General features: G+C 36.7%; 1 protein-coding gene across 1 annotated transcript in view; it reads left to right on the top strand.

The window, feature by feature from the left end:
* The window catches only part of LRRIQ3 (leucine rich repeats and IQ motif containing 3), a 143,472-nt gene that overhangs the window by 66,372 nt on the left and 50,129 nt on the right, over nucleotides 1–26,971 (top strand). Inside the window, exon 5 of the mRNA XM_045166224.1 lies at nucleotides 16,319–16,472. Within this exon, the coding sequence (XP_045022159.1) occupies nucleotides 16,319–16,472 (154 nt within the window). The remainder of the gene's footprint in view (nucleotides 1–16,318; nucleotides 16,473–26,971) is intronic.

Raw genomic sequence — 26,971 nt, forward strand, 5'->3', positions numbered from 1 at the left:
ACTTCACTTTCACTTTTCGCTTTCGCATTGAAGAAGGAAATGGCAACTCACTCCAGTGTTCTTGCCTGGAGGATCCCAGGGACGGGGGAGCCTGGTGGGCTGCCATCTATGGGGTCACACAGAGTCGGACACGACTGAAGTGACTTAGCAACAAATCCATACTAGTTCCATGCCCATGGGAGTTAATTTGGGTTTAACCCAAAGTAGCATGAGGTACAAGCTTTTTGTTTTATTTTTGGTTATCAGGTATCATTGGAGAAGGAAATGGCAACCCACTCCAGTATTCTTGCTTAGAGAATCCCGTGGACAGAGGAGCCTGGTGGGCTGCTGTCTATGGTGTCGCATAGAGTCGGACATGATTGAAGCGACTTAGCAGCAGCAGCAGGTATCATCTATTCTCTGCCTCCTGGATTATTATTATATTTTTTCCAGTGTAAGACACACCTGATTGGGGAAGTATTGACACATAGCAGAAGAGTGAGCCAAGTAAACTTGAGAGAAATGGGACTGGGTTCCAAACAAACCAAGCCTGGCACCTTACCCCTGCGTTTTTAAGTTTTGCAAGTCAATAACTTCTCATATGGGCTTCCCAGGTGGCTCAGTGATAAAGAATCCACCTGTCAATGCAGGAGATGCCAGAGACACAGGCTCCATTCCTGGGATGGGAAGCTACCCTGGAGAAGAAAGTGGCAATTCAGTGGTTTGAGTATCTATACACAAACTCTTTCTGATTCTGTGGACTGTAGCCTGCCAGGCTCCTCTGTCCATGGGGATTCTCCAAGTAAGAATACTGGGATGAGTTGCCATTTCCTTCTCCAGGGGATCTTCCTGAACCAGGAGTTGAACCCAGGTCTCCTGCATTGCGGGTGGATTCAATACTACTGAGAAGTAATTGTGAGTGGATTCATTACATCCGGGAAGCGTGTGTGTGTGTGTGTGTGTGTGTGTATATACACATATGTATCTATATTCTAATATATATATTAGAATATATATATATATATATATATGTATATGCAGTGCTGCGATTCATGGGGTCGCAAAGAATTGGACAATGACTGAGTGACTGAACTGAATTGATATGCAGTTGTTTTCAATACTCCCCAGAAGTCTCTAAGCAAAATAGAAGTGTGTGTATGTATGTTTTTCTGAACATATATATATGTTTCAGAATGTGATATAGATCAGGGGTCTGCAAAATACAGGCTATAGGTAAAATCTAGTATGGCCTGTAAGCCAAGAAGAATTTTTTTTAAAGAGTTGTGAATAAAACATGAAGAATTCCAGAAAAACATCTACTTCTGCATCATTGACTATGCTGTAGTCTTTGTATGGATTACAACAAACTGTGGAAAATTCTGAAAGAGATGGGAATACCAGACCACCTTACCTGCCTCCTGAGAAATCTGTATGCAGGTCAAGAAGCAACAGTTAGAATCAATGGACTGGTTCCAAATTGGGAAAGGAGTACATCAAGGCTGTATATTGTCACCTAGCTTATTTAACTGCTCTGCAGAATACATCATGTGAAATTCTGGATTGGATGAAGCACAAGCTGAAATCAAGATTGCCGGGAGAAGTATCAATGACCGCAGACATACAGATGACACCAGAAAGCAAAGAGGAACTAAGGAGCCACTTGATGAAACTGAAAGAGGAGAGTGAAAAAGCTGGCTTAAAACTCAACATTCAAAAACTAAGATCATGGCATCACTTCATGGAAAATAGATGGGGAAACAACGGAAAGAGTTGAAGATTTTATTTTCTTGGGCTCCAAAATTACTGTAGATGGTGACTGCAGCCATGAAATTAAAAGAAGCTTGCTCCTTGGAAGAAAAGTTATCACAAACCTAGAGAGCATATTAAAAACTAGAGACATTATTTTGCCAACAAAGGTCCATCTAGTCAAAGCTTTGGTTTTTACAGTAGTCATGTATGGGTGTGAGAGTTGGACCATAAAACAAGCTGAGTCCTGAAGAATTGATTCTTTTTAACTGTGGTGTAGGAGAAGACTCTTTAAGAGTGCCTTGGACTGCAAGGAGATCAAGCCAGTCAATCCTAAAGGAAATCAGCCCTGAATATTCATTGGAAGGAGAATGCTGAAGCTGAAGCTCCAATACTTTGGCCACCTGATGCGAAGAACTGACTCATTGGAAAAGACCCTGATGCTGAGAAAGATTGAAGGCAGGAGAAGGGGACGACAGAGGATGAGATGTTATATGGCATCACCGACTCAATGGACATCAGTTTGAGCAAGCTCCAGGAGTTGATAATGGACAGGGGATCCTGATGTGCTGCAGTCCATGGGGTCACAAAGAGTCAGAGACAAGTGAGTGAATGAACTGAACTGAACTGAGGTGCCTGGCAGGCTACAGTCCATTGGATTGCAAAGAGTTGGACATAACTTAAATCACCAGGGAAGCCTCTCTGAAATAGATATTAAAAGCCTATAGGTCACAAATACAAATCTGAGTGTAAGAGTAGCTTAAGTGCCATGTTCCTCAGGTGATTTGTTTTGAATTATATATTTTTAAAGGATGCTTGTTTCTCGAATGTTCACACACACTTGTTAATAAGAGTCAGAACTGTACACATGGAAGTGACAAATTGATTCAAGGGATTAGATCTAATAGATAGAGTTCCTGAAGAACTGTGGGTGGAGGTTTGTAACATTGTATAGGAGGCAGTGATAAAACAATCCCCAATTTAAGTCTGAATTTTGCAATTAGGAGTTCATGATATGAGCTACAGTCAGCTCCTGGTCTTGTTTTTGCTGACTGTATAGAGCTTCTCCATCTTTGAATGCAAAGAAGATAATCAATCTGATTTCAGTATTGACCATCTGGTGATATCGATGTGTAGAAGTCATTTCTTGTGTTGTTGGAAGAGTGTGTTTGCTATGACCAGTGTGTTCTCTTTGGAAACCTCTGTTAGGCCTTCCCCTGCTTCATTTTGTACACCAAGGCCAAACTTGCCTGTTACTCCAGGTATCTCTTGACTTCCTACATTTGCATTCCAGTACCCTGTAATGAAAAGGATATCTTTTTTGGATGTTAGTTCTAGAAGGTCTTGTAGGTCTTTTAGAACTGTTCAACTTCAGTTTTTTCAGCATTACTGATTCATACAAAGGGGATTCTTCTATGAGAGCTTGAATCATCAGGGCATGCACCAAGGTCACACTGTCTTATTACGTCTCTTGAATCTGTTGATTGATGTGCTAGGGTAGGGTGTTAAACACAATCAGTCTCATTACCATTAAGCTTTCTTTTGGGTGTACTGGGCATAGATCAATTTTGCTTTTGGAAAGTCAGAGAATACTTTCAGTAGGAGATCATGCCTAAACTGAAGCTTTAATAATTTTGGAGGGATAAGTGAATTTCCTTATTTCACTTAGTAGAACAGCTAAGAACTTGAGAATAAGCATTTTTAAAAGACTAGAATGAGAATGCTTTTGAGGAGAAAGTGAAAGTGAAGTTGCTCAGTCGTGTCCGACCCTTTGCGACCCCATTGACTGCAGCCTGCCAGGCTCCTCTGTCCATGGGATTTTCCAGGCAACAATACTGGAGTGGACTGCCATTTCCTTCTCCAGGGGATCTTCCCAACCCAGGTCTCCCGCATTGTAGTCAGATGCTTTTACCATCTGAGAAAGTATTCATTCTTAATTTACTCTCTCTAAGATTAAATGATAAAACTGCTTTTGAGTTTATATATTGCCTGTCTTTGTTAATGAAAACAGTAATGGACTAGGCAAATCTTTCACAAAGCAAGAAAATGTACCCAGAATTTTCCAAAATAACTTACTATTGTTTATTTAAGACAAGAAATGACTGAGGAAAAATTTTCTGAGCTCAAGGACATATCAATAGAAAACTCTAAAACTGAAAAGCAAAATAAGACTGAAAAAACCCACAACAGATTATATAAGAACTGTGAGACAACTACAAAGGGTATAGCACACACAGTAAGAATTCCAGAAGGAGAAGAAGGAATGAAAAAGAAAAAGAAAAAAAAAACAAAAACAGAAGTAATATTTCAACAAGAAGAATGGAAAATTTTCGCCCAATTATTGTCAGACACCAAATTGTGATCTCAGAACATCAGAGGGACACCAAGCAAGATAAATGCTAAAAACCTCCCCTTAGGTATATCATATTCAAACACAGAAAAATCAAAAGAAATTTAAAAAATCCATAAAAAAGTCAGAACTTAAATATACCTTAATATAGAGATGCAAAGATAAAACTGACTTTTCCTAGGAAATCCCGCTATAAAGAAGAGGGGGAAGTGAAAAATTCAAAGTACCAGCAACAAAATAACAACCTAGGAAAAAATTCAACCTAGAATTTTAGTCATTGAAGAATTATCCTTATTAAGTAAAGGAAAATAAAAACTTTCTCAGATAAACAACTGGGAGAGGGGCTTCCCTGGTAGTCCAGTGGCTAAGACTTCATGATCCCAATGCAGGGGGCTGTGGTTCAATCCCTGGTCAGGGAACTAGATCCCAACTAGTTCCCTGGAACAACTAAGATCTGGTGCAACCAAATAAACATTTAAAAAATAAAACATAAATAAATAAAAAACAACTGGGAGAATTTGTTGCTGGTACAGTTGAATGGCAAGAAATGTTAAGAGGAGTTGTTAAGAGAGAAATAAATGATTTAGATCAGAAACAAATCTACATAGAAAAAGAAGAACATTTGGAAAGGTATAAGTGACAGTAACCTTTTAAAAAAATTGAGAAATCATTGATTTGCAATATTATATAGGTTTCAGGTATAAAAACATATTGATTCACAGTTTTTAAAAATTATACTTCATTAATAGTTAGCATAAAGTGTAGATTAAGATTTACTGAGCATGGCCCCACCCATCAGAGAAGACCCAGATTCCCCCACAGACAGTCCATCTCATCAGAACACTTCACAAGCTTCTATCCTATCCATCAGAGGGCAGACAGAATGGAAATCACAAAATAGAAAACTAACCAAATTGATCACTTGGATCACAGACTTGTCTAATTCAATGAAACTTTGAGCCATGCCATGTAGGGCCACCCAAGATGGATGTGTCATGGTGGAGAGTTCTGACAAAATGTAGTCCACTGGAGAAGAGAATGACAAACGACTTCAGTATTCGTGCCTTGAGAATGCCATGAACAGTATGAAAAGGCAAAAAGATATGACACTGAAAGATGAACTCCCCACTTCGGTAGGTACCCAAGATGCTACTGGAGAAGAGTGGAAAAAAAAAAAAAAAAAAACCTCCAGAAAGAATGAAGAGGCTGAGCCAAAGCGAAAATAACACCCAGTTGTGCATGTGACTAGTGATAGAAGTATAGTCCAATGCTGTAAAGAACAGTATTGCATAGGAACCTGGAATGTTAGGTCCATGAATCAAAGTAAATTAGAAGTGGTCAAGCAGGTGATCTCAAGAGTGAACATTGACATTTTAGGAATCAGTTAACTAAACTGGACTGGCATGGGTGAATTTGACTCAGATGACCATTATATCTACTACTGTGGGAAAGAATCCCTTAGAAGAAATGGAGTAACCCTCCTATTCAACAAAACAGTCCTAAATGCAGTACTTAGATGCAGTCTCAAAAACAACATAATGATCTATGTTTGTTTCCAGGAAACCATTCAATATCACAGTAATCCAAGTCTATGCCACAACCAGTAGTGCTGAAGAAGCAGAAGTTGAATGGTTCTAAAAGACTTACAAGACCTTCTAGAACTAACATCCAAAAAAGATATCCTTTTCATTACAGGGTACTGGAATGCAAATGTAGGAAGTCAAGAGATACCTGGAGTAACTGGCAAATTTGACCTTGGTGTACAAAATGAAGCAGGGGAATGCCTAACAGAGGTTTCTGAAGAGAACACACTGGTCATAGCAAACACACTCTTCCAACAACACAAGAAATGACTTCTACACATAGATATCACCAGACGGTCAATACTGAAATCAGATTGATTATATTCTTTGTATTCAAAGATGAAGAAGCTCTGTACAGTCAGCAAAAACAAGACCAGGAGCTGACTGTAGCTTGGATCAGGAACTCCTTATTGCAAAATTCAGACTTAAATTTAAGAAAGTAGGGAAAACCACTAGACCATTCAGGTATGACCCAATTCAAATCCCTTGCGATTACACAATGGAAGTGACGAATTAGTTCAAGGGATTAGATCTGATAGAGTTCTTGAAGAACTGTGGATGGAGGTTTGTAACATTGTATAGGAGGCAGTGATAAAACAATCCCCAAGAAGAAGAAATGCGTAAAGGAAAAATGGTTGCCTGAGGGGGCCTTACAAATAGCTGAAAAAAGAAGAGAAGTGAAAGGCAAAGGAGAAAAGAAAGATATATCTATCTAAATGCAGAGTTCCAAAGAATAGGAAGGAGAGATAAGAAAGCCTTCCTAAGTAAGCAGTGCAAAGAAATAGAGAAAAACAATCGAATGGAGAAGACCAGAGATCTCTTCAAGAAAATTAGAAATACCAAGGGAATATTTCATGCAAAGATGGGCACAATAAAGGACAGAGATGGTATGAGCCTAACAGAAACAGAAGATACGAAGAAGAGCTAGCAGGAATACACAGAAGAACTATAGAAAAAAGATCTTCATGACCCAGATAATCATCATGGTGTGATCACTCATCTAGAGCCAGACATCCTGGTGTGAGAAGTCAAGTGGGCCTTAGGAAGCATCACTACGAACAAAGCTAGCGCAGGTGATGTAATTCCAGCTGAGCTATTTAAAATCTTAAAAGATGATGCTGTGAAAATGGTGCACCAAATATGCCAGCAAATTTGGAAAACTCAGCAGTGGCCACAGGACTGGAAAAGGTCATTTTTCATTCCAATCCCAAAGAAAGGCAAACTACTGCACCATTGCTGTCTTCTCCCAGACTAGCAAAGTACTGCTCAAAATTCTCCAAGCTAGGCTTCAACAGTACATGAACCGAGAACCTCCAGATGTTCAAGCTGGTTTTAGAAAAGGCAGAGGAACCAGAGAACAAATTGCCAACATCCGTTGGATCAGAGAAAAAGCAAGAGAATTATAGGGGAAAAAAAAAGCCTATTTCTGCTTTATTGACAATGTGAAAGCCTTTGACTGTGTGGATCACAGAAAACTGTGGGAAATTCTTCAGTAGATGGGAATACCAGACCACCTTACCTGCATCCTGAGAAATGTATATGCAGGTCAAGAAACAACAGTTAGAAATGGGCATGGAACAACAGACTGGTTCCATATTGGGTAAGGAGTACATCAAGGCTGTATATTGTCACCCTGCTTATTTAGCTTATATGCAGAATAAATCATGAGAAATATTGGACTGGATGAAGCACAAGCTGGAATCAAGATTAACGGGACAAATATCAATAATCTCAGATATGCAAATGATACCACCCTTATGGCAGAAAGTGAAGAGGACTAAAGAGCCACTTGATGAAGGTGAAAGAAGAGAGTGAAAAAACTGGCTTAAAACTCAACATTCTCAACATTCAAAAAACTTAGATCATGGTATCCAGTCCCATCTCTTCATGGCAAATAGATGGGGAAACAGTGCAAACAGTGACACACTTTATTTTCTTGGGCTCCAAAATTACTTCACATGGTGACTGCAGCCATGAAATTAAAAGACGCTCCTTGGAGGAAAAGTTATGAACAACCTAGACAGCATATTAAAAAAAAGAGGCATTACTTACCAAGAAAGGTCCATATAGTCAAAGCTATGGTTTTTCCAGTGGTCATCTATGGATGTGACAGTTGGTCTATAAAGAAAGCTGAGCGCCGAAGAACTGATGCTTTTGAACTGTGGTGTTGGAGAAGACTTTTGAGAGACCTTTGGAGAGCAAGGAGATCAAACCAGTCAGTTTTAAAGGAAATCAGTCCTGAATATTTATTAGAAAGTTGGATGATGAAGATGAAGCTCCAATACTTAAGACCATCTGATGCGAAGAACTGACTCACTGGAAAAGACCCTAATGCTGGGAAAGGTTGAAGGTAGGAGGAAAAGAGGATGACAGAGGATGAGATGTTTGGATGACATCACTGACTTGATGGGCATGAGTTTGGCCAATTCTGGGAGTTGGTGATGGACATGGAAGCCTGGCATGCTGCAGTTCATGGGGTCGCAGGCCTGGACACGACTGAGCAACTGAACTGAAAGTATGGGCTATATTCCCTATTATGGGCTATATATCCTTGTTGCTTATTTATTCTATACATATTATTTTATACCTCTTCACCCCCTACTTCTGTCTCCCCCCAACTTTCCTGTTCTCCCTGATAACCACTAGTATGTTCTCTCTATCTGTTAGTCTGTTTCTTTTTTGTTATGTTCATTCATTAGTTTATTTTTTAGATCACTGATATGAATGATATCATATGGCATTTTTTTCTCTGTCCGATTTATTTCCCTAAGCATAATATCCTCCAAGTCCATCTGTGTTGCTACAGTGGCAAAATTTTGTTCTTTCCTAAGTTTTTTATGGTAGTTTAATTTTTAGGTTTTTTTTTTTTTTTTTTTTTTTTTGAGTAGTAGCCATACAATTTCCCACGGTAGATGTACTAATATAAATTCCCAACAACAGTGTAGAAGCATTCTTTTTTTCTTTCCATCCTTGCCAGTATTTGTTATCACTGGTCTTTTTGGTGCTAGCCATTCTGGCTCAGACAGTAAAGCATCTGCCTACAATGTGGGAGACCTGGGTTCAATCCCTGGGTTAGAAAGATCTCCTGAGAAGGAAATGGCAATCCACTCCAGTATTCTTGCCTGGAAAATCCCATGGATGGAGGATCCTGGTAGGCTACAGTCCATGGGGTCCCAAAGAGTCGGACACAACTGAGCAACTTCACTTACTCACGTTCCATGTGAAACAATATGTCACTGTGGTTTTGATTTGCACTTCTCTGGTGATTAATGGTGCTATGCATCTTTTCATATGCCAGTTGGCCATCTGTATGTCTTCTCTGGAAAAATATCTATGCAGTCCTTCTGTCCATTCTTAATTGGGTTGTTTGATTCTTGATATTAAGTTGTAGGAGCTGTTTATATATTTTGGACTAACCTCTTAAAAAGGACGTTTATAGCAATACAAGCTTACCTCAGGTAATAAAAAAAAATCTCAAATAACAACCTGACCTTACACCTAAAGGAAATGGGAAAAGTAGAACAGTGAAACCTTCGGTTAGTAGAAGGAAAGAAAGCATAAAGATCAGAGCAGAAACAAATAAAATTGTGACAAAAACAATTAAAAATTCAAAGAAACTAAGAGCTGATTCTTTGAAAAGATAAATACAATTGATCAACTTTTAGCCAGACTCATCAAGAAAAAGAGAGAGGGCTGAAACTAATAAAATCAGAAGTTAAACGAAGTTAAAACTAACACTGTGTGTATTTGTCTGCTTAGTGGCTCAGTCACATCCAACTCTTGCGACCCTATGGATTGTAGCCTACCAGGCTCCTCTGTCCATGGGATTCTCCAAGCAAGAATACTGGAGTAGGTTGCCATTTCCTATTCCGGGGATCTTCACAACCCAGGGATCAAGCCCAAGTCTCTAGCATGATCTGCATTGGCAGGCAGATTCTTTTCCACTGAGCTACCTGGGAAGCTGAAAACTCAGAAATACAAAGACTCATAGGAGAATACTACAAGCAACTATATACCAACAAAATGGACAACCTAGAGGAAACATACAAATTCTTAGAAAGGTACAACCTCCCAAGACTGAATCAGAAATAAATAGAAAATATGAACAGACCACTTACAAATGAGAAGCAAATGAATCAATTATTTTAGTGGGAAAATCAACTCTGGTTATTAGAAGTAAATCTAGCAGGCAGAAAATCAGATAAAACATAGTTGACCTCAAAATCATCAATCAACAGAATAAAAAGGATGCTTATGCAACACAGTAACAGAATACAGATTCATCTCAAGCTTACATGGAACATTCACCCAAATAGACCACATTCTTGGCCATGAAGCACAACTTTAAAAGGATAAAAAACACAGTGTGTGCTCTCAGAGACAATGGAATGAAGCAAGACATCAGAAACAGAAATTTAGCTGGAAAATTCCAATTTGCTTGGAGACTAAAAACTTCTAGCACTTCCAAATAAAACATGGATTGAAGAACTCTCAAGAGAAATTTTAAAACATTTTGGGCTAAATGAAAATTAAATCAAGACTGATCAAAATTTGTGGGATGCAGAGAAAGTAGTGTGTAGAGGAACATTTATAGGACTAAATGCATGTATTAGAAAGGAAGAAATGTCTAAAAACAGTCATGTAAGCTTCAACTTTAGGCAGTTAGGAAAGGAGAACAAATTAAGGTACACAGAAACATAATAATTAGAGTAGAAATCAATGAAATTTAAAAAGAGCGTACTTTTGCCATATGATCCTTGCCATATGCTTCTTGGTATTTACCCAAAGCAGTTGTAAATGTATGCCTACACAAAAACCTATCCATGATTGTTTATAGCAATTTTATTTGTAATGGCAAAACTTTGGAAGCAACCAAAACATCCTTTAGTAGGTGAATGGGTGAATAAATAATATAATGGATCCAGATGATAGAATCATTTTAGTGATAAAAAATGAGCTATGAAACCATAAATGAGATGGAGGAAATTTAAATGTATATTACCAACTGAAAGAATTGAAAAGGCTACATACTTTGTGATTCAAACTATTTGACATTTTGGAAAATGCAAGACTCTTATGATAATACAAAAATCAGTGCTTGCCATAGGCAGAGAACAGAGGATTTTTAGGGCAGTGAAATACTCAATATCATATATAATGATGATTACTTGTCATCGTACATCTGTGCAAATCCACACAATGTACACTACTGACATTCAACACTGATATAAACTATGGTCTTTGAGTGGTAGTAATGTATCAATGTATATTCATCAATTGTAATGTACCATTCTAGTTGGGGATGTTAATCATGAGGGAGGCTACACATGTATGGGAAAAAAGGATATATAAGAATTCTCTCTACCTTCCTCTCAGTTTTGCTATGAATCTATTACTGGTCTATAATGTAAAATCCATTAAAAATTTTTAAAATTAACACAAAAATTTGCACACAGTGGGTGTCACCAAAGATGTTGGTTTAAGGGATTACATGAATAGCAGGCAAACCTTACGCAGTCCTCCCCTCTACTCTGCTTTTCCCTTCTCTTGCTCCCTTTCTTGGCAAGTTGAAGTTAACTTCTACCTGTTTAATAGCAATCACAATTCCATATTTGTTAAAATTTTACATGTATATTTTTATACTTTAATCAAAGTTGTTGATTATATGAAATCTGCAGTAGCAAATAATATGCAGACTATTGTGTCTTGTTGAGGTTTTTGTTGTTTAAAATATTAAATATCAAATATGAATGAATAGGAATTTTAAATAAAGGACAATTGTTAATTTTTGACCACTTTTTTTCTATAATTATGCTAGATGTATAGTCTATTAAACAGGTTATAGGTTATTTTTGTGCTGATAGTTGTGAAGACATTCCTGGCCTGTAAGATAATTGTGAAGACCTTCCTGGCCCATAAGAGCTGAAAACCAAAGAAATTATAGATGAAAGAAAGTCATAAATTTATAGCATTTTAGAAATACTTGAGATTTTTTTTTTAACAATAACTGGAAAACAATAAACTTAATTTAGTACTTGAAACTAAGGTAAATAAGGATCCAGGGTAAAATCTGGAAAACAAGACTAAAATTTTCCTGTTGTAATTGTTTATGGTTTGAGTTTCAGTATGAGAATGAACTGAAATGTCCCTCCTTCAGCCTTCACTTCTGCTGAAGAGAGGAAACAATAAATAGAATGAGAGAATTCTTTATTCACAATGAAGAAAAATAAAGACTAAGAAAGGCTTCCCAATGTGCCTCTTAGAAAATGACTAGAATAACCAAAGTAAAAAAAATTATGAGTGGTGAGCGAAGATCGATAGAACTCATTAGTTCTCAAAATAAGGAAGAGTGCCAAACAACCAAAAATCCTGAGGAATTTTTGTCATTTCTAATATATATTGAGTTAGATATATGTATTCTTCCTGGATGCCTGTGGAATTCTTTATTTTTGTAATTGCTGGTAAGCTGGGGGTGAGAAGTGACCTGACCTAGACATTGAGAGACCTGGTGTGCCCATTCTGTAGCTCTTGGCACTTGAGTGAGTATGTTTCCTCTGAGTCTCAATATATAGGGACAGTAATGTTTGTGAGCACAGACTGAGGTAATACCTGTTAGGGGCTCAGAATTGATTAGCACATAGGCAGTGCTTTCTGGATGTTAGTTATTAGAAGCAGTATTATGATTCCATAGTTTGTTACTATTTTGTATCTAAATCACTATCTTTCTGATAATGGAATCAGCAAGGGAGTTGGATCCTCTAATTTTAAAAAATAATCTTTCCTATTACTTCTAAGGTAATCTTGCTAGAGCAAATGACTTCACACTGGCAACCTCTGTATTACAAAGGATTTTTCCATTCCTTTTATAAAAAAAGAAGAATCTGTCACTGTCTGGCATGCTGGCAAAACTCCCCCTGGAATCATAAAAATATATTGAAAAATGTTCCCCCCATTATTTTCTGAAAGAGTGGAAGAGTTTGTGAAGGATTTTATTTTTTCCTTAAATGTTTGGTAGAATTCACCATGAAGTTATCTTGGCCTGGGCTTTCCTTTATGAGCATATTTTAAATTATTAATTCAATGAGGGTTTTTTTTTTTTTTTTTTTTTTTTTTTTTTGCTTGTTAAAAGTCTGTTTAGGTTTCCTGCTTCTTATTAAGTTAGTTTTGGAAATTTGTATCTTTGGGGGAATTTTTCCATTTCATCAAAATGTCTACTTGTTTGACCCAATGCTGTTCTTTTGTGCTTGGTGTGGGCCAGAACCCCGGCTATAGAGGTCTGGCCTGGGCAGGGACCTGGATGACTTCAAGGCACTGTTTGTGTGAGCACCAGGAGTGGTTGCCCCTGCACTGCTCAGTTGCTGCTTTGGGTCTGAGCCTTTGTCCTTTGTTGCTCAGCCACAGTGTGGAGGTATATCATGTCCCTTACCCCAGTGTGGAGGTGCATCATAAGTGACTGCCCTTCTTAGGTTGAAATGCAGGCCAGGGTGGTTGTGGGAAACCAGCCAACCACCCTGCAATCTTACTTCTCCCTCTCTGCCGTGTGTCGGGATCAAGTGAGTTTGTGCATGCTTCTTACAAGCAGGCTTCCCCAGTCCTGCTGTTAGTCCCACTAGCCCTGGAACCAGTGAAGTGGGCTCATCTTCTCAGTGTCAGACTCCAAGGCTGGGTGCTCAGTGTGTGATTTGAACAGCTCATTCCCCAAGGAGGGTCTTCACCTGTGTAACATCTTTTTTCCTCTGAGTCTCCCTCCCAGGGGCACAGGTCCTAACCTGATCCCATCTCTTCCCTTCCTACCTGATTCTGTGTGAATTTTTTCACAGGTTTGGTCATGCAGGAGTATTTCTTCAAGTCTCTGATTACTTTTCTGGATTGTTCCATATGTAGATGTATTTTTGATGTGTTTTCATGGGGGGAGGTGAGTTCCATGTCCTCCTATTCCACCATCTTGATCTTCTCTGAACTTAAAGCCATGCTTCTGCTCAAAACTCTGCAGTGACTATCCATTTCAGTGACCTTCTTCACATTCTTCAAACATGTCAAATGTGTTCTGGCCTCCTTAAGCATACTTTTGCCTTTTGTATTTTCTTGTTTGCTTTACTCGAATGTTTTTCTAATATTCTTACTGTATCTTATGTCCTTGTACCAATACTATCTAAGTTCAGCCTATGTGAAAAGCAATTCACTTGTTATATATTTAGTCTTCTATTTCTCTGTTATCTAATTTTACTTATCAGAGAATGTCAGCTTCATGGTATTACAAACTTCTGTTTAGAGAGAAGTTACTGGTCATTTTCAAAATACTAATTTTTTCTTGAAAATCCATTGTTTTCTTTTTCTTTTAGTAGTTAAGTAACTACTAGATATTTATTAACCAATTTTACTTACAGTGAGTGTTCATCTGACCATATTTTTGTTAGATTTGAACAGAGTTAATGCTGCAATTGTTGCTTCAAATACTTAAATGGTAATTGGATCCCCTTTGTTTTCATGCCTCTCACTTCCCATGGACTGAAATGCATTAGTCATGTGGGTCAATTACAGTGTCTTCGCACATGGCTTCCCTGGTGGTTCAGTGATGAAGAATCTGCCTGCAATGCAGGAGACCTGGGTTTCATCCCTGGGTTGGGAAGATCCCCTGGAGAAGGGAATTGTCTACCCACTCCAGCGTTCTTGCCTGGAGAATACCATGGACAGAGGAGCCTGGCAGGCTAGAGTCCATGGGATCGCAAAGAGTAGGACATGACTGAGTGACTCACACTTAAGCATGGTGAGAAAAGACGAAATTATTTTATTGAGCAGCACTGCTCAACCAGTGTAGACTGCATGCAAGCAAAGTAGACTTCTGTCTTAGTTGAATCATTGTAAATTTTATTCTTTTAATGTACTTCACCCTAACTGTGGTGCTGGAGAAGACTCTTGTGAGTCCTTTGAACTACAAGGAGATCCAACCAGTCCATCCTAAAGGAGACCAGTGCTGGGTGTTTATTGGAAGGACTGATGCTGAGGCTGAAACTCCAATACTTTGGCCACCTCATGCGAAGAGTTGACTCATTGGAAAAGACCTTGATGCACGGAGGGATTGGGGGCAGGAGGCGAAGGGGACGACAGAGGATGAGATGGCTGGATGGCATCACCGACTTGATGCACATGAGTCTAAGTGAACTCTGGGAGTTGGTGATGGATAGGGAGGCCTGGCGTGCTGCGATTCATGGGGTCACAAAGAGTTGGACATGACTTAGCGACTGAACTGAAGTGAACTGAAGTTTTAGTCTTTTAATGTATTTCACCATAATTTTTAGATCATCAGTGAAAATATTTAAGTGAAGGAATAAATTGATAGAGCCCACTTAAAAAATTCCAGAAATGGAAAAATTGCTTTCCTTGGATAATTTTTTCTTTAGCTGTTTAATAGTAATGGTAGCAGTAAGCTTCCTACCTGTTTCATCATTTTAGTTCAAATGATTTTGCTCTTTCATCACATATAATAAATATTACCAGTTTTTGGTGATTTGTCTATATGATATTGAAGTAGCTTACTTTGATATCTTCTCTTAGAAAATTTTGAATAATGATTGGTTACTGAATTTTATCTTGTGCCTTTCTGCATCCATTTATATATTTTTACATTTGCTCTCTATTATTTATGTAATGAGCTTTGTAATACTTAATCATAGTGTTCTTATTATTCTTTGCTTACATTGCTGGATTCTTTTTACTCGTGTTTAGAATTTTTGCATCTGTTCTCAAAGATTAGACTGGGTATGATTTTCTTCTTATTGCCTCATTGGACTGATCAGGGCTTTGAGTACAATGCTGAATATGTTGAATAGGTTGGGTGAGAGATGTTATCCCTTGTTTTTGATCTTATAGAGCTAATGTTCAGTATTTTATTATTACAATATTAAGTTTTTGATGTCATTTATCTAGTATTATTTTGAATACATTAAGTTAAATAAAACATAATATAGTCATCTTTTTATCTGCAAGAGGTTGGTTTCAGGACCTGCTGCAAGTACCAGAATTTGCAGATGCTCTAGTTATTTACCCTTGGTCCTGTATAGCTGTGGTTTTCGCAGTGTGATAGTATAGTACTTTTTTAACTGAAAAAAAATTCATGTATAATTGACTCATGTAGTTCATACTTGTGGTGTTCATGTGTCAACTGTATTAAAATTAATCTCATCTATTTATTTTCACTGTTTTTTTTAGTGTAGCTAGTAGAAACTTTTAAGTTATTTTATGGCATACATTACATTCTCTTGGACAGTATTGCTGTAGAGTAGTATTCCAAGGTGGAAATAAGTTATTTATTAAATGGAGAAGGAAAGTAAGAAGAGCTCACATTGGTTATTTTATATCCCTATAGATAATTTAGTCATGTTCTAACATTATATTATAAAATGCATAGCCGGGTGTAGTTTGATAATTGTTTGGGCATTCATATCACTAGAGATTTCTTAGCACTCATTCATCCTTTGATGAATGTTGATGAGAAAGTCCTAGAGTGCCTAAATAGTTTTATATAGTAATAATATGAAAACAAGTATATTAAATTTACCACTATGTTTTCTAAAATGTAAGTGAACTCATAAGTAGTTTTCTCCCACTTTTTTTGGTAAAAAGACTAAACTGCAATTCCCTCTTCCTCCCTTGTATTCAGCCACTTGTTCTTGTATAAAAAACATGAAAAATCTATTAGTGAATGTGAAAAAAGATGGATTTACAAGCACAAAGGATTTGATAGTAAACTCTTTAAGGAACTCTTTTTTCAGCCTGGAACTAATATAACAGAAAAGTTTTCACGCTGGAAACATGTAAGTGTAATTATTTTATTATGCTTCTTTTTTATTATTATTTTTATTTCTTTATTTTTTATTATGTTTCTTTGATATATTGTTAAGATACTATAGTTATAGTTCATATTATATTAATAATTTATTTAATCTCTTTTAATATCTTCTATTATCTTGTTAATATTCTTGATATTTTTGGGATGTGATAAAAGTCATATAATATAGTATAAATATAATTTTTGTGGCATATTAATCACTCCAAAACTAATTTGTGCTTTGTATATATGTTTTCTCTTATTAATTATTGCAAGTAATTATTAACAGTGATATAAAATCTCAGTAGCTGAAAACATAAAGAAATATTTAGTTTTTCTAAATATTTAGAAAATATTTAGATATTTAGATATTGTACAATTTTGATAATTGTACATATAGGAAAATATTCACTGAGTGATTTATGCTAAATTATGTATTGCTTTAAGGACACAGTAAAAATAGAAATAAATTTGTATTTATTGAGTGCCTACTATGTACCGGGCACTGTGCTAGGTATTTTGCAGGTGGTAGGTAGTTTATTCTTCACAATACTGTAATATAGGTACTTTTACCTCTTTTTAATGAATAGGGAAACTAAAGCTCAGAGGGGTCAATTAACTTACTAAAAGCCAGACAGTTAAGTGACATTGCTGGAACTTAACTCAGAGATCTTCTGACCTCAAAATTTGTGCCTTTTTTTTATTTTTTAGAGTTTTGCTTTGAACACTAGGTAATTGTAAAAATGAAAACTTGGCATTATAGTATAATTAACTGAAATGAACTTTTTGTGAATTGTAAAGCACTGTTTTTGTATGTAAACTCTTTCGTATTTGCAAGTGTACCTGAGTAGCCTGAGCTACAAATGTTTCTATTACATTAACATAATTAGAAGGAAATGCAAAATATCCAGACTGCAATTAGTCTGATTTCAGTGTAATTGAGGACGTGTGTTCTAGACACAGTAGATATAGTAATGTCCTCAATCCCTTAAATCCCACCAAAGTTTTTTCATTGAATAAAAGGATAGGTTTTAAAAAGCAACTATTACAGGTACAGAAATATGAATAGTATATATTATAAAGGTTATGTTATTTAATACCTATGAAGATACGTAAAATATACAATTTTGGATCTTTGGAAGTATTTTGAATATTACAAATATTTTCTAAAATATATTAATTATAAGGAGTTTTCTAAAGCTCCTTGATGTTAGTGATTCTATTAACCACATCACTACTAATGTCATTTATTAAAAGCTATTCTTTTCTAGTCTTATGTTTTTTTCACTGCTTATAGCTACCATTCATGGACCATTATTCATAGAACATTATTGAAGTTGTCTCCAAAGCTCACTTTCTTTTTTAAATTTATTTCTTGCTGTGCTGGTTCTTCATTGCCGTGTAGGCTTTTCTCTAATTGCGGTAAACCAGGTTACTCTTGCTTGCAGTATGTGGGTTTCTCATTGCGATAGCATCTCTTGTTGGAGAGCATGGGCTCTGGAGTGTGTGGGCTTCTGTAGCTGTGTCATGTGATGTGAAATCTTCCTGGATCAGGAATCAAACCTGTGTCTCCTTCATCGGCATGCAGATTCTTTACCATGGAGCCACCAGGGAAGCCCAAAGCTCACTTTCTTAAAGTAACTGAAGTAATTTTTCTCTGAAAGATTCATCTTTGAATCTATGTCTTTTATATAAAATTGCCATTCCATCTTATGTTAGTTTCATTTTTAGTCTTTTCTTCAGCTCACTCTATTGATGTATTATTCTTTTATTATTTTTACTACTCACTTGTCTAGTCTTTATTGACTTGGTTTGTTGGAAACTATAGTGAGAATAATTAATACCCTAGATGCATAAGACAACCTAGGATCCGAAAACACTAAAGAATTTAGGGAGTAGGGAAGGGGAAGGCTTGAGAAAATATCAGCATTTAATAATGGAAGCTCATTAGAAAAATACACTGTGAGCAAAGTAATAGAGAGGGTTAAACAAGAATGGAATTCAGGTTTCAGTAATTAGATAAAGTAATCGTTGTCTGAATCTGCTCCTGTTTGGAGATGAAATGTGCTTAGTCTCCTAAGGACTTAGAATTTCTGATATTTATGGTAACCTAAAATGAAAAGAGCCAGAGGAGTGAGTTCAAGACACATTCATTTAGGAAATGATGTGTTTAAAAGCCAAAAGTCCCTATAAACATCCAGAGTTCATGGTGCAAGAATAGACTGTAAATGAGATGCAGAACCCAAAATCAGAAGCCATGATGAAAGAATCTGAAAAAAAAAAATGTATTGACATAGAAGAAATTGAGAATCTAAAACAATTGCTATGGACATTATTTGTCCCTGGCTTAAAGATTTTCATCAGAGGGTGGTTGTTCTCCTGTTACTGAATAGACTAACATAAACATAGAATTTGGTGGTAATTAGATCAAGCTATAGGGACATTTATATATTACTATGGAGGATTTTTTGGAAAATCTAGATATTATGATGATGAATTTTGCTGGGGAACCCACAAATATTTGAAATCTGCTTTGGCACAGTCAATCCTTTTACTCAAAAGGTTACTCAAAAGTTACCAAAGAGAATATATATATATATAGAAAGTAATAACAAACAAAGCAGTTCCTAACTGAGGCTTTGGTCTAAAATTCAATTGCAATATTTTAGTAACCTGGGCTACACTATGAGATATTTTTTGTTACCTATGCTTTTTTATCTTGAATAGTTATTTTCTATATTGCAAACATGAATTTTAGAAGGGATATAGTGTAAGAGAAAGTCACACTCATTCTAACCTAAAGGATAAAGATTTGGAGTCAAGGAAAGCAATTTGTCATGTATTTCTTTCAGAGTAGCTTTGTTTGTGACTGAAAGACTGCTCTTTCAGAGTAGTGACTCTTTGTGACTGAATGGACTGCAGCACAACAGGCTTCCTGGTCCTTCAACATCTCCTGGAACTTGCTCAAACTCATGTCCATTGAGTCGGTGATGCCATCCAACCGTCACATCCTCTGTCATCCCCTTCCTCTCCTGCCTTCAGTCTTTCCCAGCATCAGAGTTTTTCCAGTGAGTCAGCTCTCTCCATCAGGTGGCCAAAGTATTGGAGCTTTAGCTTCAGCATCAGTCCTTCCAATGAATATTCAGGGTTGATTTCCTTTAGAATTGACTGGTTTGAGCTCCTTGCAGTCCAAAGGATTCTCAAGAATCTTCTGTAATACAACATTCGAAAGCATCCATTCTTCGGAGCTCAGTCTTCTTTATGATCCAGTTCTCACATCCGTACATGACTACTTGAAAGCCATAGCTTTGACTATTCAGACCTTTGTCGGCAAAGTAACATCACTGCTTTTTAATATGCGGTCTAGGTTTTCATAGCTTTTATTCCAAGGAGCAAGCATCTTTTAATTTTATGGCTACAGTCCCCATCCACAGTGATTTTTTAGCCCAAGAAAATAGAGTCACCACATCCATTATTTCCCCATCTATTTGCCATGAAGTGGGATGGGAGCAGATGGGACAAGAAGATGGGACAAGATGCCTTTTCTTAGTTTTTTGAATGTTGAGTTTTAAGTCAGCTTTTTCACTCTCCTCTTTCACCTTCATCAAGAGGCTCTTTAGTTCCTTTTTGCATTGTTCCATAAGATGGTGTCATCTGCATATCTGAGATTATTGATATTTCTCTTGGCAATCTTGATTCCAGCTTATGCTTCATTCAGCCTGGCATTTTGCATGATGTACTCTGCATATAAGTTAAATAAGCATGGTGACAATATACAGCCTTGATGTACTTCTTTCCCAATTTGGAACCAATCTGTTTTTCCATGTTCAAGTCTAACTGTTGCTTCTTGAGCTGCATACAGTTTTTTTTCAGGAGATGGGTAAGGTAGTCTGGTATTCCCATCTCTTGAAGAAATTTCCGCAGTTTGTTGTGATCCCCACAGTAAAAGGCTTTAGCATAGTCAATGAGCAGAAGTAGATTATTTTCTGGAATTCGCTTGCTTTTTCTATGATCCAACAGATGTTGGCAATTTGATCTTTGGTTCCTCTGCCTTTTCTAAATCCAGCTTGTACATTGGGAAGTTCTCAAAACACACATTGTTGAAGCCTAGTTTGAAAGATTTTGGGGAACACATGTATACCTGTGGCGGATTCATTTTGATATTTGGCAAAACTAATACAGTTATGTAAAGTTTAAAAATAAAATAAAATTTAAAAAAAAAAAAAGAAAGATTTAGAGCATTACCTTGTAGCATGTGAAATGAGTGTAATTGTTCGGTAGTTTGAACATTCTTAGCATTGCCGTTCTTTATGATTGGAATGAAAGCTGACCTTTTCTGGTCCTGTGGCTGAGTTTTCCAAATTTTTTGGCCTATTGACTGCAGCACTTTAACAGGATCATCTTTACAATTTGAAATAGCACAACTGGAATTCTATCACCTTCACTAGCTTTGTTCATAGTGATGCTTCTAAGGCCCATTTGACTTCACACTCTAGAATGCTTGGCTCTAGATGAGTGATCACACCATCGTGGTTATCTGGTAAATGAAGATCTTTTTTGTATAGTTCTTCTGTGTATTCTTTCTACTTCTTCTTAACATCTTCTGTTTCTGTTAGGTCCTTACCGTTTCTGTCCTTTATTGTGCCCATCTTTGCATGAAATGTTCCCTTGGTATCGCTAATTTTCTTGAAGAGATCTCTAGTCTTTCCCTTTCTATTGTTTTCTCTATTTCTTTGCATTGTTCACTTAAGAAGACTTTCTCATCTGTCCTTGCTATTCTTTTGAACTCTGCATTCAGATGGGTATATTTTTCCTTTTCTCCTTTGCCTTTTACTTTCCTTCTTTTTTCAGCTATTTTTAAAGCTCCCTCAGACAACCATTTTGCTTTTTTGAATTTCTTCTTCTTGGAGATGGTTTTGATCACTACCTCCTGTACAGTGTTATGAACTGTTTGGTCCATAGTTCTTCAGGCACTCTGTCTATCAGATCTAATCTCTTGAATCTATTTGTCACTTCCACTGTATTATCATAAGGGATTTGATTTAGGCCATACCAGAATGACCTAGTGGTTTTCCCTGCTTTCTTCATTATAAGTCTGAATTTTGCTGTAAGGAGTTCATGATCTGAGCCACAGTCAACTCTCGCTCTTGTTTTTGCTGACTGTATAGAGCTTCTCCATCTTTGAGTGCAAAGAATATAATCAATCTGATTTCAGTATTGACCATCTGGTGATGTTCATGTGTAGATTCTTCTCTAGTGTTGTTGGAAGACTGTTTTTGCTATGTCCGGTGCATTCTTTTGGCAAAACTCTGTTAGCCTTTGCCCTGCTTCATCTTGTACTCAAAGGCCAAACTTAAGGCCTATTACTACAGGTATCTCTTGACTTCCTACTTTTCTATCCCAGTCTCCTATGATGAAAAGGGTATATTTTTTGGGGGTGTTACTTCTAAGTTATCGTAGGTCATCATAGAACCATTCAACTTCAGGTTCTTTGGCATTAGTGGTTGGGGCATGTACTTGGATTACTGTGATGTTGAATGGTTTGCCTTGGAAATGAACCAAGATCATTCTGTCATTTTTGAGATTGCACCCAGGTGCTGCATTTTGGACTCTTTTGTTGACTTATGAGGGCTAGTCCATTTCTTCTAAGGGATTCTTGCCCACAGTAGGAGATATAATGGTCATCTGAATTAAATTCACCCATTCCCATCCATTTTAGTTCATTGATTCCTAAAATGTCATTTTTCACTCTTGCCATCTCCTGTTTGACCACTTCCAATTTACCTTGATTCATAGGTTCCTAATGCAGTATTGTTCTTTGCAGCATTGGGCTTTACTTCCATCATGTCACATTCAAAACTGGGCATTGTGTTTTCTTTGGCTCCATCTCTTCATTCTTTCTGGAGCTATGTCTCCACTCTTCTCCAGTAGCATCTTGGGCACCTACCGACCTGGGGAGTTCATCTTTCAATGTCATATATTTTTTCCTTCTCATACTGTTCATGGCTTTCCCAAGTCAAGAATACTGAAGTGGTTTGCTATTCCCTTCTCCAATGGACCACATTTTGTCAGAACTTCCCACCATGACCTGTCCATCTTGGGTGGCCCTACATGGCATGGCTCTTTGTTTCACTGAGTTAGAGAAGATTGTGATCCATGTAATCAGTTTAATTAGTTTTCTGTGATTGTGGTTTTCATTCTGTGTCTCTTCTCTGTTTGATAAGGTAAGAGGCTGTGGAAGCTTCCTGATGGGAGGGATGGGCTGTGTGGAGAACTGGGTCTTACTTTGGTGGGCAAGGCCATGCTCAGTAAATCTTTAATTTTTTGCTGATGGGTGGGTTTGTGTTCACTCCATGTAGTTTGGCCTGAGCAACCTCCTTCAAAAGGACTTATACTGGCAAGTCCTACTCAGTCTCTTGTGGCGTCACTGCTCCTTTTTCCTAGGTCCTTTTGTGTACAAGGTTCTGTTTGTGCCTTCCAAGAGTCTGTTTCCTCAGTCCTTTGGAAGTTTTGTAATCAAAATCTCATTTGCCTTCAAAGTATAATTCCCCAGACGTTCTCAGTTTCTTTGCCAGATCCCCGGGTCCGGAAATTTCAGTTGTGGGCTTACAACTTTCATAGCAGTGTGAGAACTTCTTTGGTATAATTGTTCTCCAGCTTGTGGGTCACCTGCGTGGTGACTGTATGGTAGAGCTAATGGCGACCTTCTCCAAGAGGACTTATGCCATACTCTGCCCCTTCCAGGACTGCTGCTACCTTGAGAACCCCTGTGGTAGGCCACGGCTGACCTATGCCTCCACAAGAGGCACTCAAATACTCAAAAGCAGATCTGGCTTAGTCTCTTGTGGAAGTCACTGCTCCTTCCCCTGAGTCTTGATTCTTACAAGGTTTTGTTGCTCCCTTCAAGCAACTTAGTTGCCTCCTTTCCTGTTGCCCTCATAACCTCACATCTGAATCTTCCTTCAGCTGGTTTAGCAATATGTTGTTCAGTAGGAAAGGAGTCACCTAAGAGGTAAGAAAATGTGATGGCCTGGAACCTTTACTGTTAAAACCTCCTGGAAAGGAAGAACATTCTATGTGTTGTGGATCTCTATCTTCGTTGGCAGCCCAACTCCTAGAATCATATTCTAATTTTTTCTTAGGACTTCAGCAACAGTCTCCTTCCTTGAGGCACTGATATTAGAATTTCACACCCTTTATCTTGACTCATCTTCTGGAGAAGGTGCATATGTTCTCCCTAGTTATAAGCAAACAAGGAAAAAAATCAATAGGGCAATCCAATCAGTTTCTCTGGAACAAATTTCTTACTTTGAACCACTTCTAACACAATGAATGTTCACATCTTGTCCTCCTTTATGGCATTATATAGTTCCTGGAAACATAATATAATATAGGAATCATCTATACTAAAGTAAGATTTGCTTTAGAACTGCTAATTTGTTTGAATTCTAGGATACTTTTATTGATTTTCCTTTGCTTCCAAAGATTTATTTTTATCATAACTAATACAGATGAAACTATTACATTTCATGTTGAATACCATTTCTGTAAAATAAAATAGAGCAAATTATACTCAAATTTAATCCTCCTGTGAACCCTTTCCATTGATCACTGTTAAATACAACACACACATACACACACACACACACACACACACCCCTGAGGTTGTTTAATGTAATTTTTAATAGGGTTCAAAAATATAAACTGACTTTTTAATTATATCACATATGCATTCAAAATACATGAAAATCCCAACCATCAATATGTTAATTGTGGTTATTTAAGAGGCAGAATGTTATTATTCCTTTCTTTCTGACAATTTTGTATATTCTTTTTTCTAATTGAAATCATATTTTATTTATATAATAAATACAAAGTTTTTGCATTGTGGATAAAAACATTTTGTCTCCATTTTTTATAAGTATAGAAACATTGCTTTCAGGAACCTCTATTTTGTGTTATATTCCACATTAACAATTCTCTTTTTTTAGTTAAACATTCTCTTTAGAGCATTTTTAGGTCCATAGTAAAATTAGCAGAAAGTAAGGAGAGTCTCTATGTACTGCCTGTCCCCACATATGTACAGTATCCATTATCCACATCCCATACCACAGTGGTGTATTTGTTACAGTCAATGAACCTACATTGATACAACTTTATAATATTATAAGCCAAAAAATGCTGAATGTACTTTTGACCTTTTATTTGTTTAGTTTAACAGTAAATTATATTAAAAAGTATTAAGAAGGTTGATCTTATATCAGATTTAGAAAATATGGAATAGGTCACTTTATTTTATTAAGTGGGCTGTTTAAAAAACTTATGGATAGATACTTCATTTTTGCATTTCATTGTTTTGTGAAGAGACTTTCCTTACACTAGGAACTGACCTTTGTTATCATGAGCTTCTGGGATGTTGTACTAACTCATGTAAGTCTTAAGAAAAAAGCTTTGTAATAACTTCCTCACATCTTCTCTAAGAACTGCTCTTTGTTATTGCCTAATAGTCATTTTCAGGCCCCGTCAGCAAAACAGCTCATTTCAAATGGGTGTTTTTTGAATACTTAGAATGCCCTTAGCACTATAAAAATTCTAAGAACTTAAAAATTGCCATCAAGCAGTTACTATCCGGAACTTTTAGGGAGTTGGGAGGAAATAGGAGAAACTTAACTGGGTAGGGACTGATAATATAATATTTAATTGAAAGGTGTATGCAGACTCAAAGCAAGTTTCATCAGTTGCCTGACTGACATCTAAGGGTATGATCAGAGGAGTTGGAGTTTTGGGAAATAGTGGCTTTTAGGGTAAGATACAAATATGAGATATTTATCAGAAGAGTCTCTTAAAAGTAGATACTAGGGCTACCAGGAGTTAAGGACAGTTTAAGCTTAATTCACCCTTCTTTTGGGACCCAAAGAAGGAAAAATGATAACTTACAAGTGAAGCTATAGCTTACGGACTTAACACATAAGCTCTAACTTTATCTTTTTTTTTCTTTTCTCAGTGAAGTATTTATTTATATATATAGATTTATTGAAGTATAGTTGACTTACAATGTTTCAGGTGCACAGCAAGCTGATTCAGTTACACAAATACACATATATTATTTTTGAAATTATTTTCCATCATAAGATTACAAGATATTGACTATAGTTCCCTATGCTATACAGTAAATTTTGTTGCTTGTTGTGTATCTATTTTTTAATTAGAAATTTAGCATTCTAGTCATACTAAGTCAAACAAGTAGAATCAAAATGTCATAATATTTTAATCAGGCAAAAATTCATAAGTTTTCTAAAATATATATACATATTTTTATACATATGTATATGAAAGTTCTTCTACTGCACTTGATAAAGACTTAAAAAAGAACATCAAAAAAATGAGATGGAGAAATTTTAGAACATAAACTAAATGAAATGGGAGCACTAAATATGAAATAGAAAAAGTGAAACAAACTAGATAAAAGTGAAAGATCACCATATAGTCCAGTTGTTTTTAAACATGACTGCTCATTAGAAACATATCTGGAACTCTAGAGAAAAAAAAGCAATACCTGAACATTTGTATTTTTCAAAAAATTTCAATATAATTCTGATATGTATCTGGATTTTAAAAAGTGATTACAGGTTTTCCTGTTAGATCCTAGTTTTGGTGATATAGAGTTCTATTATTTTTCTGTTGACCTATCATGATACAATGGTATTTAGTGAGTAATAGTTACATAATCACATTAGTAAAAGATGTTTATCAGTTTTCACAATCAATAGCCAAACAAAAAGTAAAAGATAATTACAATTGCAAACCATAAGGGAAACATGATTAACAATATAAATGATTACATACAATTTGGAGGGGGGTCAAGCAGAGTGATATGGTAAGTGAAAGTGCATACATGCACATGTTTTCATCCACCCAGTCAGTCTATGTCTTTTGCTTGGTGCATTAATCCATTTTCATTTCAGGTAATTATCAATATGTATGATCCTGTAGCTCAGATGGTAAAGAATCCGCCTGCAATTCAGGAGACCCGGGTTTGATCCCTGGGTCAGGAAGATCCCCTGGAGAAGGAAGTGGCAACCCACTCCAGTACTCTTGCCTGGAGAATTCCATGGACAGAGGAGCCTGGTGGGCTATGGTCCATGGGATCACAAAGAGTCGGACACGACTGTGTGACTAACTTTCACTTTCATGATCCTGTTACTGTTTTCTTAATTGTTCTTGGTTTATTTTCTACAGGCCTTTTCCTTCTCATGTGTTTCCTGCCCAGATAAGTTCCTTTAGCATTTGTTGTAAACCTGATTTGGTGGTGCTGAATTCTCTTAATTTTTGCTTATCTGGAAAGCTTTTGATTTCTCCATCAAATCTGAAGGAGAGTTTTGCTGGGTAGAGTATTTTTTGGTTGTAGGTTCTTCCCTTTCATGATGTTAAATATATTGTGACATTCCCTTCTGGCTTGTAGAGTTTCTGTTGAGAAATCAGCTG

The sequence above is a fragment of the Bubalus bubalis genome, chromosome 6 (genome assembly GCF_019923935.1).
Source record: "Bubalus bubalis isolate 160015118507 breed Murrah chromosome 6, NDDB_SH_1, whole genome shotgun sequence".
In the NCBI taxonomy this organism is placed as follows: domain Eukaryota; kingdom Metazoa; phylum Chordata; class Mammalia; order Artiodactyla; family Bovidae; genus Bubalus; species Bubalus bubalis.